This window comes from Phoenix dactylifera, chromosome 11 (genome assembly GCF_009389715.1).
Source record: "Phoenix dactylifera cultivar Barhee BC4 chromosome 11, palm_55x_up_171113_PBpolish2nd_filt_p, whole genome shotgun sequence".
NCBI lineage: Eukaryota > Viridiplantae > Streptophyta > Magnoliopsida > Arecales > Arecaceae > Phoenix > Phoenix dactylifera.
This window is the reverse complement of record NC_052402.1, coordinates 24,022,910-24,038,103: the sequence shown is the minus strand read 5'-3', so window position 1 is coordinate 24,038,103 and position 15,194 is coordinate 24,022,910. Positions and strand designations below refer to the sequence as shown.

Sequence of the window (15,194 nt, the reverse complement as noted above, 5' to 3'; positions counted from 1 at the left end):
AAAAATAAAAAAATTTATTTTTATTTTATAATTTATAAAAAATATAAATATATTTGGTTTTAAAATAAACAAATTGATGGCCATAAGCATGGGGGTAGTTGCAGCAAAGGCAATGGAGAGAGTGATGGTATTGATAGTAGGGATCACGGTGGTATAGTGGAGATGGTGATGATGGGGGCAGTAGTATGTGGAGGCGAAAGAGTGGTGGTGGCAGCAATATGACGATACAGTGATGAGGATAATAATGGCATGGCAGAGGTGATACTTATGGCTGTAGTAACATGATAGAGATAATGATAATACCAATAGTAATATGATGGTAATGGTGGTGGAAGTGCTAACAATATAGCGGAGGTGGTAATGATGGTAATAATGGCGGCGATGACAACGATACAGGTCGAGATGAGGGTGGTAACAAATAGTGATAGAGGTGGCAATAGCAACGGCGATGGTGGTGGAGGAGGTTAGCGGTTTTTAAAAATACTAAAAATATTTGTTTTACTTTTTTTAAATAATAAAAATAAATTTAAAAATAAAAATAATAGTATCAATATTTTGCTTTTATAATTTTATTTTAAAAATTAAAAAAATAAGAAATAAAAGGATGCTGACGAGGCCCTTATTATCTTCCGATCGGTGAAATACCGCGCGTTGTGTTATAAAGTCGGTGCGTCTGAAGGCTTGAAGGTGGCTTATTCCTCCACCCACCCGACTTCTTCTCCGGCCGTCAGAGAATTCCCACACCCTCGCAAACCCGACCGTAACCCTAATTCCTTCTCCGATCACTCCTCCGCCCCTCCTCTCCCATGGCGTCCTCCTCGTCTTCCTTCGAGAGCGGCGGGGACGAGGCCTTCGACGACGACATGGAGGCCCTGAGGAGGGCCTGCATGCTCACCGGCGCCGATCCCGCCGCCGTCAACGACTCCGACTCAGATTCCGGCGGCGAGAGCAGCAGCACCGACGACGTCGATCTCCTTCGCCGCCTCCAGGAGCGGTTCTCTGTTCCCTCCTCGGATGCCGATTCCTTGCCCTTCATCAAACCCCTGAGCTCTCGCCCGCTGCCCGAATCCGATGAGGAGGATGATTTCGAAACTCTTCGTGCCATCCAGAGGAGGTTCACTCAGTATGATAGCGGTAAGCATCGGAATGCTTGTACCTTTCTTGGTTGTTTTAGTCCTATCAGATATCTTGATTGTCTAGTTTCGACCTTGAAGATCTGGAAGTTCCAAAAGAAGAGAAAATTTGTAGTAGTGATTATTTATAAAAAGCAACTTTTTATCGAACTGTCAATACTGAGAAGACAGGAGGTTTTAGTTCAGTTGTATTCCGAAGACTTCTGATACATTTGAAGAACAGTTTAAATTTGTGGGAGAAGAAAAATGTAGTGGAATATAATCTTGTGGAGTTGGGGGGCTTAGTTATCTTATGTTAGGGGGTTGTGCCTTATGCAAAAGTTATTTTTACAGGGTGGCACTAGAGGTATGTATATGGAATGACATAATGCCCATATGTTGGAAATCTGTATGCAACTAGATTATCGAATAGCTTTAGCCTTCTTTGTTAATATCAATATATGCACAACTCTATGGCAAGTAGCACAATTTCTAATCAGATCTACGATTCCATTTGATTCTATTTAATGAATTTTACGATGCACTTTCTTTGTCCGAGCAATTCCTGACAATTCTTTTGGTAGCATTGTGGAAAATGAATTCTAAATCTCTCACTATGCTTAGAGTTTACTAGTCTTCCCTCCACAAACATATCTTTCTAGAATAAGGTGGAAAAAGATAAAATGGTCAACAAGGTGGTGCTTGTGATATACCGGACAAGTACCTCCTACCATATATTTGACTTATTAAGATTTTTATGGAGCAAGCTCATCCCCGAAGGATTTTTATTAAACTTTTAAAGGGGGAGAAAATTTAACAGAAAAAGTTCAGCAAACAACTATTTTTCTTGGTGTAATCAAATTTAAAAGGACTATAGTCATTCCAATGTCAGCATAGGATTTGATATAACATCAAAGTGGACATTGCGCCTAACTTTTTTGTTTATTTTGATCCATTTATGCTATTTACATACCAAAATGAGATCATTGACGCCAACGACTATGACCATCATATCTGCAAGCGTTTTGCCATTGCAGAAGGAGCCGTTATTTTCCACTTTTCCTCTCTAGATGGAAGTCAACTCTTAAGGTGATAATGCTTCTCAATATATGAATCACAAGCATCTATAACAGTTAATTCATGTGGCAACGGCCTACTTCTTCTAAATTTTTCTCAGTTTAACTTTCTTATCGTAGCCATTATAGCAAGTGAGCATTGCCAATGTATTTTCTAATTTGTATGGATCCTGCCCTGACCCTGCCCCCTCATAATTTGGTACTCTAGCTGAGTCAAGGTAATACATATAGACATTTCGAATTTCCAACCACAACAATAATACCACCGTGATCATGAAGGATAGAGTTGGAGATGTTTTGCCGAAATTTATACATACCACCATCAAAATGACTTCCAGTGCACTAGGACCAAGGGGGTTTGTCTTACTCTTAGGCAACATTGTATTATTAGCATCAAAGCTTCAAACTGTTTGTTATGTCATTATCTTAAGCTAGGATGACATGTAGGAACTTGAAACAATGGTTAATTGCTATCTTGCAAACCTTCTTGACTTGAACAAGACATTGAAAATCTTTCATGTTTTTATCTTCTGAAAGATACAAGTACAATAACCATGGTTATGCATAAAGGCCTTGGGTAGCTATGGTACCTAAAATGATGCATGGAAAGTGTTTGGTTTGCTAAAATTTTCCGCCCTTCTTGTAAGGAAATAGACAGTTTGCTAAAGTTTCATGTTTAATCAAGCTTCTCAGTGGGTTCGTAATATACGGGTTTCTAGAAATTTCTAGTATATTTGTAATTTTTAACCTGAATTTTTGAATGAATTAGAGTGGGAATAATTATTTGTAATTATTCTCAGTGGGTTCGTAATATACAGGTTTCTAGAAATTTCTAGTATATTTGTAATTTTTAACCTGAATTTTTGAATGAATTAGAGTGGGAATAATATTTGAGATGATAAGAATTGTCATCTTTTTCAGGAGAAGAAAAGAGCATCTTCGTTGAATTTTGTGCTGTATTGTTTGTAAGTGCAGCCACATATATAAGCCTCTTAGAATCATATTATAGGAATTCAAATATAGGTAGATTTCTTTTATGTAAAAGAAAGAAAGAAGATCTGGTCACTTAAGCCTAGAGGGGTATTTTTATGGATGTATTACATAGCAGTGGTCCTGAACTTCTAGTCTAAATATTTTTGGTCATAAAACTTGGATCTATATTGAGCGCCACACATGTACACCACAATCTCTTTTAAATGACCCTCGGGTTTCTAAGTCTTGCTAAATTGAGATCATGAGACCTTTATTCTGCCAATGCAGGATTTTGTGCCATTGCCAAGAGATTCCCTATCTTTTCTCTTCTTCTTTCTATCCCTCCACCACCCCCCCCCCCCCCCCCCCCCCGCGTAATTTGTGTTTTTCTTTTATCATGAAAAACATATTTTCGACATTATAGACAGATGGACTCGTTATCCTATTTTTGTGTTCTTCCTTTATCATAAGAAACTTATCTTCTACATTATTCAGGCAGATTGACTGTTAGAATAATACCCCTAGTTTTAACAGTCAATTTTTTGCAGCTAACATGAGTTATGTCATTCATATCCTTGTTTACTTAGAAATTACACTTGTTTTATGGTTTTATCTTTTAATGATTTTTGATATGGGCTTCCTAATATATACAATGTCAACTCCTTGGAAGGTTTTATTTATTATTAAATTATTTCGTGCAGATGCTCAAAAAAGAAATCTGGGAACTTTGTACAATGTCAACTCCTTGGAAGGTTTTATTTATTATTAAATTATTTCTTGCAGATGCTCAGAAAAAGAAATCTGAGAACTTTGTACAAGATACTGAGATGATTGTTGCTGATGTGACATCTGAGCGAGAAACTCGTAATATAGTGCCCAAGAATAGTGATTCTGGTTTCACTGAACATGCAGAGAATGAATCATATAGTGTAAATTTTGGGGGTTTCATTCAATCACAGTTCCCAAAGTCTGCACAGTTCTTTGTTGATGCCCTCAAGAAGAACAGGTCATGCCAGAAATTTATTAGGAGGAAGCTGATAGAAATTGAAGCAAAGATTGAAGAAAATAAGGAACTGAAAGAACGTCTTAAATGTCTTATGGACTTTCAAGTTGTCTGCAAAAAGAAAGCAGGGCATATATCGAGTCAGAAGAAGGATCCTCGTGGCAGGCTAATTTCCATGCAAAAGTCAAGGAAAGTGAAAGATTCCAAGGTTAACATTCTCATCTTTATCCTTTTAACTTTGATCCCTTTCTTGTAGATAATTTCAAATAATTTCTATGCCGCACAATTGCCTTGGTTCACATCATGCTTTTTTGAAGCTAATACAAGTTTTTTTTTCATGCAGCAAACTGAGAATATCTGTGGTTGCTTTTACACTCACATATAGTCATGCATACATCAACATGTATTAAACATGTACTTAAGGTGTATCTATGTTTCCATCCATGTAAATGAATGTGTCATATTTATTATAGACATATAAACATTTTAATATGCATATATGTCTGTGAACTTGCATGTTTTTGCATAACTAAATGCACATACATGGGTCTATGTGTGTCTATTTGCAAGTAGACACAAATAAGTATGGGCATATGTATAAACAATAAATGACATACGTGAACGCACACAAATAGAGAATGCTCCTAACTTTTAATGTATTAAAGTTGGTCTTTAATTCATTGCTTTATTGATGTTTACGAACTTTTTAGCTATCTTTGTATGTATGTATGTATGTGTTTATACATTTGCATGTATATATATGTATATATCAATTAAGATGGAATGCCCTGAACCACCTAGTTTAGGTATTGAACCGAATTGGTGCAAAACTGGGATGGTTCCTAGTTCCGGTTTGGGACAATTTGGGAACCTATCTGAACTGAGAAGAACCCGGTTCTACTCGGTTCAGTTTGGTTCGGACTAACTCTTGCTGGTAGTATGTTTAAGATTACTTGCTTTTCTTCCTTCCTACTACTCTTTGTGGGCATGGTTCGTTTTATTTTCTTTTCCCCCTTGGTTTTTTTTTTTTTTTGGGGGGGGGGGTTACTTCTCATCTCATTATAATATCAATTCATTTCACATTTTATGCATTTTTAGATGTAAAAGTTGGATGGCACTAGGATGATCAAGGTATTCTTTTCCTTTTTGCTTTCTCAATCAACAAATTTTCTTATTCTTATCATCAAATTAACTAGGTCTACTTTCATGGATCATTTTATGGTTAAATGATATGATTTAATATAAAACACGAAGCCCCACAACCCTTTTGGTTGTAAGTCCAATATTCTAGAACTTACTTGGTTTGTGTACCTATTCTCCTCAAGATTTGTGATTATTCTAAGAATGGAAACTTTTTTATTTCAAATAGATGTGGGTTGATAACCAGGTATGTGGATTAAATTACGCATCTTCGACTCCGGTCCATGCGGATGGATAGTTAATGTAGATGTTCTCTACAAGGTGGGGAAATTGAAAGTCAAGCTATTTAATGGAACATAGAGGTCTTTGGTACTATTTAGCCAATTAGAGAAGTGAGGAGATCTTCTTCATCAATCACTAGGCACTAGATTTCTTGTTGAATCTTGTGGTATGGATTGAGTGCATTATTTACCACTGCTCACTTGTGTAAGGTGGCTCGAAAAACTTTTCTATTGAGTTAGCATGTTCATCATTGTGGATGCATGGGACCTATGACAACTTCATATTGGTGCATTTTAATTCTAACACAGAGATGCTCAGAACCAAGGTTTGCAATCTCGATATCGAACCCTGCTATGGGGGTCGGTTCGATGTACCGATATTTAGTACACATTCCTTATTGCGTATTGGTTTGGTATTGATATGGAATGTCTGGTACACATTGGTATGGATCCGTATGGCATACGATGCAGATTTTTTGAAAAACTAGAGCAACTCACAACAAATGTGGTACGCATGATTTATTTTCCTGTTACATTTGTACTAATTACTCTTTGCATGTCTATGGTATTGGGACAACAATCTCATCTATAGTTGTAAATTTCTTGGTTTTAACTGCAAGAGCAATGAACGTCTTGATAACATATCCTTGCTTATCTACCTTACCTATAGAATTTGTCATGGCACCAGTCTTCAAGCTGGCTATGTTGGTTTTGGATGCTCCTATTTTTTTCCTTCCTCAGTTTGAGTATTTTCTTCTTTAGAACTTGACAAAAACTGACCAAGCATTTGGTTTGTTGCAGGCCAGCTATAAGAAGGTTCGTGCCTTATATTTTGGCCCAGCTGAGAACTCCCATGTTTCTAAATTTAAGATGGTACTTAAGAGATTCCCAGTCTCACTTAGAAAACAAAAATGGTCAAACATGGAAAAGGAGAAACTTGCAAAGGGTTTAAAGCAACAGTATCAAGAGATGCTCATTTTGAATTCGATGAATTTTGAGAGGTATATGAGAATGCTTAGGTTTATATTTTTTCTAATGCTGGGTTCGATCACATGATCTCAAATCTGGAAGAAAGTTTGTCAGTCAAATTAGTTTATTGTCTAAGCTGCAAAAATGTTATTTGGATTGGTTTATAAGTTTATGTTGCTTGACGATTTATAATATATTCATTTTTTTATTGTGCAGTGATGTCGATTCAAATTTAATGTCTGGATTATCAAGCAGTGATCTTGATGTCACCCCAGAAAAAATTAGATCTTTCTTACCATTAGTCAATTGGGATCGGTTGGCTTCTATGTATGTCCCAGGCCGTTCTGGTGAAGAGTGTGAAGCTAGGTATGAACTGGGAAGTTTGATATTTTATAATAGTTTATTTAAACTATATTGGCACCATCTCTAGTTTCTTCTTTCTAGATATGAAATGTATTATTTTGTACCTATCTTGAATTTAAGAAACTGTTGGAACTGGATATACTGTATCGATCCAAAGTGAAATCAACACCGTTACATGTACTGGGACCCCGAAATCATCCATATCGGTATGCACCAGCCATAGTGGTCTGTATTGGTCCATTCTGGTATGTGCCGGCGTAATGAACCGACTTTACTGATTGGTACTAATGCTTCTTCGTTCTTTTTGATGTTGTTAGTTTCGGTACATATAGTTGCAACTAGTAGGTACAAGTGTTGTACTAATACCATACCATTTTTGATAAAAAATGGTATTGGGTATTTAAAACCTTGTTACTTGAGTTACTTGGATACTTTTGTTTAGCTCAGAGACATTAAGGTATTAATCAAATTCTTGATTTGCAACTTTTGAAGATGGTTGGAGAGTTGGACTCTTCCCAAAATGAGTTTGATCCACCATAATGATGTTAAAAGTGGACTATTGCTCTTTTTGAAGCTGGTCAAGAGTGTAGCTAATGTCATGTTTCTTATATTCTTGAGCTAATGGAGTTTGGAGAAGATATTTAAATAGATAGACTTATAATATAGTTAATAAATATATATAATTTAGTCAAAATTATCTTTTCCTTACATGTCTCATTATTTTCTATTTTTCTTCTTGAAGAATTAGTTTAACATCTCAGGTGCTCACCCGAAAGGGCTAGCATATATAATTTAGTCAAAATTATCTTTTCTTTACATGTCTCATTATTTTCTATTTTTCTTCTTGAAGAATTAGTTTAACATCTCAGGTGCTCACCCGAAAGGGCTAGCTAGAAGGTACTACTTGGGTTCATTACCCTTGTATAAGTACCTAAGATATCTTTAGAGCACAACTAATGTGGGACTATGCACGCACCTGCACGGATCCTCACATATTTTTCTGTTTAAGCTCTAGAATCTTCATCAGGCTAAAGGTCCAGATCCGATCATATCCAATCACAAACACTGCAATTGGCCCTTGGTTAGCCATGGTCTAAATTTGCTTTGATACCATTTCTAATGACCCAGGACCTCACCCAAAAAGGCTGGTAGGAGGTATTGCTGAGTTTCCTTAACAATGTATAAGTATCCAAGATCTTTAAAGTGCATAACCTATGTCGGACCAAACACACGTCCACAAGGATCCTCACAATTAGACACTTGGATACATGTTTGAATCCAATTATTCTATCCAAGGAATGCCGAACCAGTACTAGGTACCGTACCGGTCAGCGACCGGACATCCTTTTAGTTTGAGAGTAAAAAATTGTTCTGATGCCTAGCTATCATGTTTGTACATCCTTTTCTGCCTGAAACAAAAATTTTCTATCTGAATTTTTTCATCTTTCTCAAAGCTGATAGCTAGTTTAAGTAATTGCTCCTTTTCCATCCATTTGCCATTCAGGTGGTTGAACTGTGAAGATCCAATGATTAATCACAACCCATGGACCATACTGGAGGATAAGAAGGTTTTATTTGTTGTCCAGGAAAGAGGGATTTATAATTGGATTGATATTTCAGTTGCACTGGGATCGCATAGAACTCCCTTTCAGTGCCTTGCACGTTACCAACGGAGTCTTAATCCTCATATTCTGAACAAGGACTGGACAGAAGATGAAGATGCTAAACTTCATGCGGCTGTAGAAAGTTTTGGTGATAATAACTGGCAGATTGTATCCTCTAATCTAGAAGGCCGCACAGGTCCTCAATGTTCTAATAGGCAAGTGGCTTTCTCGTACTATTTCATTTATGATTTTCTCTTAAAACAATTTCTTTTAATGAATGATATTCCGTTGCCTATTAGTTATGTAACCTCAAGCCACTACAACTTTTTTCATATTTTTGTTATTTGCTACATGTATCACATAATACCACTCACTTCCTGTTGATGTTGATTCTAACCATTTAAGCATTAAGTTTTTCATTCAATAGATTTATACAACTATTGTCTTGAAGGTCATCTCAAATCATATGCATGCCTTACTGTGGTTTATTTCATATGCTAGAAAACACTGTTTCTCCATAAAGTCATCCGTGATCATTTCCCTTAAGATTCTTGACGCGAGATTCTCGTGGAGTCATCTAATTTTTGAGTCCATGATTGAACTGCATAGACTGAATAAATTATGGTATTCTTGATGTCATGTATTTCTGACATATTCATGGGCATCAACCAAAATGAGTTCTATGATCCCAATTATTGCAGGTGGAGAAAATCCCTGAACCCTGATAGGAGAAAGGTGGGGAGGTGGTCTGTGGATGAGGACAAGCGTCTCAAAGTAGCAGTAATGCTTTTTGGGGCCAAAAATTGGAATAAGATAGCTCAGTTTGCCCCTGGTCGGACACAGGTTCAATGCAGAGAAAGGTAATTTTAGAGTTGCCTTGTGACATTATTTAGTCTGACATTATTTATGATTCTCAAGTGCTCTTTTTCTGGTGACAGATGGCTTAATTGTCTAGATCCATCTTTAAATCTGAAAGGATGGACTGAGGAAGAAGATGCCAAGCTATTGGCAGCAATAGCTGAACATGGGTATTGTTGGTCCAAGATTGCAACTTTTGTGCCTCCACGTACTGATAGCCAGTGTAGGAGGTAAAATAATCATGCACTACTGCCATTTTTCACCTTTTCAGAACACCTGTTTATGTTCTGCATTTTAATAGTGGTGCTATGTGATTTTAAAAGACATGTTGGAAGCATACCGCACACTAATGGTTTTAATTTTAGGTGTGCAGGAGATGGAAGGTTTTACTTCCTCATGAGGTGCCATTACTCCAAGCTGCTAGGAAGATGAAGAGAACCGTTCTTATATCCAATTTTGTGGATCGGGAGAGTGAACGACCGGCAATTGGTCCCAATGACTTTAGGCCAGTTGTCAATTTTTCAGAGGCTGAAAATACTGATAGTATGGGACCTAGAAAGAAAAGACCAAGGTATTGGTGCTTAGAACTTGGTTTCCTTGACTTCTGTATGTTTGTTTTCCTTTTGTCTAGTGAACAAAAGTTCGTCTATTCATGAAAATCTTATGAGCTGATCAGCTTCCTTATTTTGGCGCTTTTCATGTTTCTCTTTCCCAACATTACAGTGATAATCAACCCAAGAAGTCTAGGGTTAAGTCCAAGAGATCTCTTAAAGAGAATTCAACAGCAGATGGTGTGATAAGTTCTACTGAAACAATTCTTTCTGACTCAGCTTTGGTTTGTAGCAAAAATTTTAATACTGCTGAAGGTGGGATTAAGAGGTCAAGGAAGAAAAAGATCAAGGTTTGTTGAATCAAGAAATTTCACTCTTGCTGTTCATTGGAGTTTTTGTCTTCAATTTCTTTTTCCTGATTATTTGATGTTGTACTTTGCCAATTTTACAGTGACAACAAACCTAAGAAGTTGAGAGCTAAATCAACATCTGTTAAAGAAAATGCAATAGCAGATGGGATGGCCAATTCTTCTGCTGATATAGTTCCTGGTGACAATTCTCTTGTGCATATTGTAAATTATACTACTGCTGAAAGTGGGAGAATTAAGAGGACAAGGAAGATGATGCCAAGGTCTATGGATTAACATACTTGTCTAGTTGTCTTTGTAATTCATTTTGCTTACTGTTACTTTCTGTATTGTGTTATATTCTGCCAATGTCACTGTGATGATCAATCAAATAATTCAAGGGTTAAATCTAGAGGATTTTGTAAGGAAAATATAATGGCAAATGGCATGGTAAATCCTTCTACTGAAATAGCTTCTGATGACTTATGTTTTGTAGCTAGCTCAAATTCTAATACTGCTGGAAGTGGGAGCATTAAAAGAAGGGGCAAAAGAATGTCAAGGTGTTACGAGTTAACACACTTGGCTTCCTTCTCTTTGCTGAAATGTAGTGTCTTTAAGATTTTCTTTTGTTTCTGGTTTTTTCGCTGCCAATGCTACAATAATAATCAACCCAATAAGTAGAGTTAACTCAAGAAGGCTTATTAAAGTAAATCCAAAGACAGGTGCTATTGGTAAATTCTACTGGTGACACAGATCTTGCTGACTTATCTCCTGTGCCTGATGTAAATTTTAGTACTGCTGAGTGTTGGGGGAAAGGAAGGAATCAAAAGACAGCAGAGAGAACATTGAGGTATTACGGACTAAGGCACTTCACTTCTTGCCTTGCACTGTATAATATCCCAACACAATTTCCTTTTTGGTGTTTATTTTTGATATTGTAGTTGTAATCAACCCAGGAAGTCTAAACCTAAATCCAGGTCTCCTGAAGAAAACAAAACAGCAGTTGGCATGGTGTTAAATTCTTCTTCTGAAATTGTTCCTTCTGAGGCATCTCTTGTACCTATTGTAAAATCTGATAATGCTGGAAATGGGAACATTAGAAAGACAATGAAGAAAACCTAAAGGTAAGGCATTACAGTTTGAGCCTTTAAGACACTTCATTTTGTTTCGTCCACCAAAATATATTGGACTCAACACACTGATTTATTTTCTTGGGAAACCCTGACTTTTAATGCACAGAGGAGGACCAGAAGCTAAGACTCAAAAGAAAGTCTACTCGTAAGTTTAGCTTGAGTGCTATCCATCTCGTTGATTATTACTGTATGGTAAAAAAAACTAATTCTTTGGCTAATTTCGCTTAATTCATTCTTTTCTTGTTTTTGATGATTTATAAAATAAAGCGCCAACTTATATCTATTTGCGAAAATAAGCAAGATGCTTAAATTTTCTATGTTCATATGGTAGTTCTGATCCACAACTGATGCCATCCAGGAAGTGTGATGCCAGAAAGAGGAAAGAGATGTTTGAGAGAAAATTAAGTGACAATATGGTGAATTATCCTGATGCTGAACAACAGTTCACCTGTTTCAAGGTTAGAGTCTCCAGCTGTTGGAATTAGGAGTAGTGAGAGGATAAGAAATCAGAGATTAAGGTATTATTTCTTACTTAGAACAGTGTGTTTTCTACTTTAGAGTTTTTGTTAATAAAGATTCTAACTTTATATTGTCTTGCAACTATCGCATCTCAAACATGGAGGAACAACAGCTAGTAATGACAGGGCAAACTCTGGGTAAGTCAGCCTCAAATTCTTTCTTTCTTTATTGTCTTTTGATCTCTATGGTTCCTTCCATCAGTATAATGGAAGGAAATTCAAATGCCTATATTTTTGCAATAATTAGCTAGCTGTTTACCTTTTTGGCATTGGTTTTGCTTGATTTATAGTAAGAATTTCAGAACAAGTTGCCCCAGCCCTAGGGCAGAAAGAAAAAGATCTCGAGTAGAATGTTCGTTGACTGATGGTATCATAAGAGGCAATATTATCATTTCCAAGGAGAAGAAAGGATCATCAAATACGATTTCTGAAAAGCCTATTTTTATTAAATTAGGAGAGGCTGACAAGGTATTTTGTCGGCTGGAAAGTACTTGATAACATAGGAACTGGTGCTGCTTCTGAGGGTGAAACAAACACTGGCCAAGTTTCCCAATCAAATACAGTGAAAGAAATTCACTGTGAACAAGATAGTAGACCTGCAGACTATGGTACATTGCTTGTTCCTACATCACAAGGTGAAAAGAAGATGGGAATGCTTGGATAATCACGTTGTAGCTCAGAATGTTGAGGACTTTTTTGAGACTAATGGCTAAGGTTGGCGGAACCATCCCGAACCGGGCGGTTCCAGCTGACTCGAGCCATACCGGTGGCTCACCGGTACGGTTCCGACAACAAAAACAAGACCTATTGCCGGAGTCAGAGAAGAAGGAAAGAGAGAGCGAGCGGGGGAGGGAGAGAGAGAGAGAGAGAGAGGTGGCGGAGGGCCGTGGGGGGTTGGCAGAAGCCACGGCCGGTTCTCCTGTTTTGTTTGAAACAGAGGAATTGGCCGTGGCCTCCGCCGGCCCTTCGTTCGAAATTGAGAAACCGGCCGCGGCCTCTGCCAGCCCTTCGTTCGAAACAGAGGAATCGGCCATGGCCTCGCCTGCCGCAACCTCCGCCGGCCCTTCAAAAGAGAAAAACTGGCCGCAGCCTCTGCGGTCCCCCCCGCGGCCTCCACTGCCCTCTCGCGACCCTTCGTCGGCATCTCCTACCTCTCCCTCCCCCTCTCCCCCTTTTTTTTTTCTCTCTCTCTCTCTCTCTCTATCTCTCTCTTTTTCTCTCTCCCATGGCACTGATAATCTCTCTTGGTACAGGCTCGACACGGCCCATACCGGGTCATCCCACCGGAGAACCGGTACGGTGCCCGGTACTGGTTCCTCCGACGTTGCTAATGGCATTGAGAAAATGACAAAAAATGGCCTAAGATAACATGAGGTGGATGAAAGTACTCAGTCAGCTGACTGCCACCAAGCTCTGGAACATCTAAACAATTCAGCTTTTGAGAGTGCAGATTGTTGTGGTATTGTTGTTGATGGTGGCAAGTCTACTGAACCCTGCCAATTAAAGAAAAGCATTTCTTGTTGTGAATAAGTAAATGGGAACATGCACAAAGGTTGGAAGTCGTGTCAATTTATCTGCAAATGGAATCCGAGATTACTTAATGAACTTGGAACATATGGATCTGTAAACATTACGCAATGACCTGAGCCAACAGATTGATTGGTGAGGATCACGAGACAGATCTCAGTTCTGAGCGTTCTAAAAATGCACTATGTGTACGCTACTTGGATTTTGAAACATTAGTCTCTTTGCAGGTTTGATGACGGTTATCTTGGTGGCAAAAATATATGACCATGTATTTTAATTGATCAACTGATGATGAGAGTTGTCCTAGCCCTTTTTCTGTGGGGTAGAAGCACAAAAGCTTCATCTTCACAAATGGGGCCTAGGTAGAGCACTTCCTACTGGTCTATTGTCACTTTGTTCTAATCATTTTAGTGATGCTAGAGAGTCAGTTGCTTCATTATAATTAGTTAGCCAGGCTCTGTTTTCTCCTCATATAAAGGGTAGCTGCATCTAAATTGATATTTCCTAGTCATTGCATGCAGAGAGGGTTTTGGAGGGCCCTTGACATAACACTCTGTCAAGGCAATCCAGCTGCCAGACTAATAGTGGATTTTTGGTGGTGATTGGAGGTGCACATGGAGCTCACAAAGATAGCAGACTCACAGAGGCAATGTGAAAGAATACACGGGTTGAGATAAAATACTAGCAGAAGATTTACAGTCTGTTAGAAACTGCCGATAAAGGGTGAAAGAAAAAAAGGAATTTGTAATACTCTTGGACTTGATGTTGCTATATTTAAATGACTTTTGTGGCTGACTGCCTTACAAAGGAAAAAATACAAGAATATAAAAAGGAAAATAATTGACACGATTGTCCATTTTTTTGTCTGCTGTTTAACCTTTTGTTTTACTCCAATGTATTTTTAACATGCATTTCTCTTTTGTGCCATGTTTCTTTTTCAACACTATCACTAATATTTGCTATGACGCTGGGAAAATTAATTTGGCAGCTACAATTATCATGAGTAGATTATGGCACGCACTCGAAAATAGGACAAGGGGATAGAAGGTAGCAAGTCAATGCATGAATGGCGTGAAGCCTCGTACAAGCAGGAGTTGAGTTTAGTGGTGTGGTATATTATGAATTGTGTGTGGGTCTATTGAACCTCAGGCCTGCCGGCGGAGGTGGCCTAAGCTGTACAGTGAGCTTTAAAGTATATGTTCAAAAATGTCTAATATGCTCAAACTTTACATATTTGTCTCAGTTGTAACTTTGTTTGGTGAAAATTGGACAGGGGCTTATGTGTTGATGAACTGCAGATATCCTGGATAGGTGGACAGTTCAGTCTGTTTACCCCTGGGAACCAACTTACAAGTTTTGTACTTCAACCGATGAAAAAAAAATCATACTTACATTGAAGTGACTCATGTAACTCCTAACACAAATGACCAAATATTTTATTTTTTTAATCTTTGTGTAAGAATAGGTTGAGGGGGCTTTACATTCCTAAAGAGGTCAATGCCTTTTTACTTAAAGTTTAGCAGAAATAACCACAAAATTTTCACTTTTTTGTAGAAATGTAGGTCTTTTCGTATTAGTAGGATGGCCATTTAATTTAATTTAATTGTTTGAGCTGAAATGCTCCTCACCACGGCATCCCACTTTTACTTGGTGCAGAGAGAGAAAAGGTGGGTGATTGTATGTACACTTGGTATAACAATTTGAAGCAATGAAGCTCCCTCCCTTGTTGAATGGAGGAAA

General features: G+C 37.8%; 1 protein-coding gene across 16 annotated transcripts; it reads left to right on the top strand.

The window, feature by feature from the left end:
- Window positions 1-646: 646 nt before the first annotated feature.
- Window positions 647-14,865, top strand: LOC103721351 (myb-like protein L). 16 transcript variants are annotated; one of them, XR_005514086.1, is made up of 15 exons: window positions 650-1,134; window positions 3,944-4,371; window positions 6,386-6,585; window positions 6,770-6,919; window positions 8,421-8,735; window positions 9,222-9,380; window positions 9,459-9,608; window positions 9,752-9,949; window positions 10,102-10,279; window positions 10,381-10,560; window positions 11,070-11,126; window positions 11,233-11,400; window positions 11,516-11,554; window positions 11,768-11,927; window positions 12,032-14,865. XR_005514086.1 is itself a non-coding variant. In XM_039131939.1 (10 exons), the coding sequence occupies exons 1-10, from the start codon at window positions 807-809 to the stop codon at window positions 10,381-10,383; spliced, it is 2,109 nt and encodes a 702-aa protein (XP_038987867.1). In that variant the 5' UTR covers window positions 650-806; the 3' UTR covers window positions 10,384-10,745. The 16 variants fall into 16 exon arrangements, 1 of the variants encoding a protein (XP_038987867.1); XR_005514096.1 differs by having other exon boundaries at window positions 11,070-11,400; window positions 12,041-12,065; window positions 14,443-14,865; XR_005514095.1 differs by having other exon boundaries at window positions 11,070-11,400; window positions 12,041-12,065; window positions 13,976-14,865.
- The last annotated feature ends 329 nt before the right edge of the window (window positions 14,866-15,194 follow it).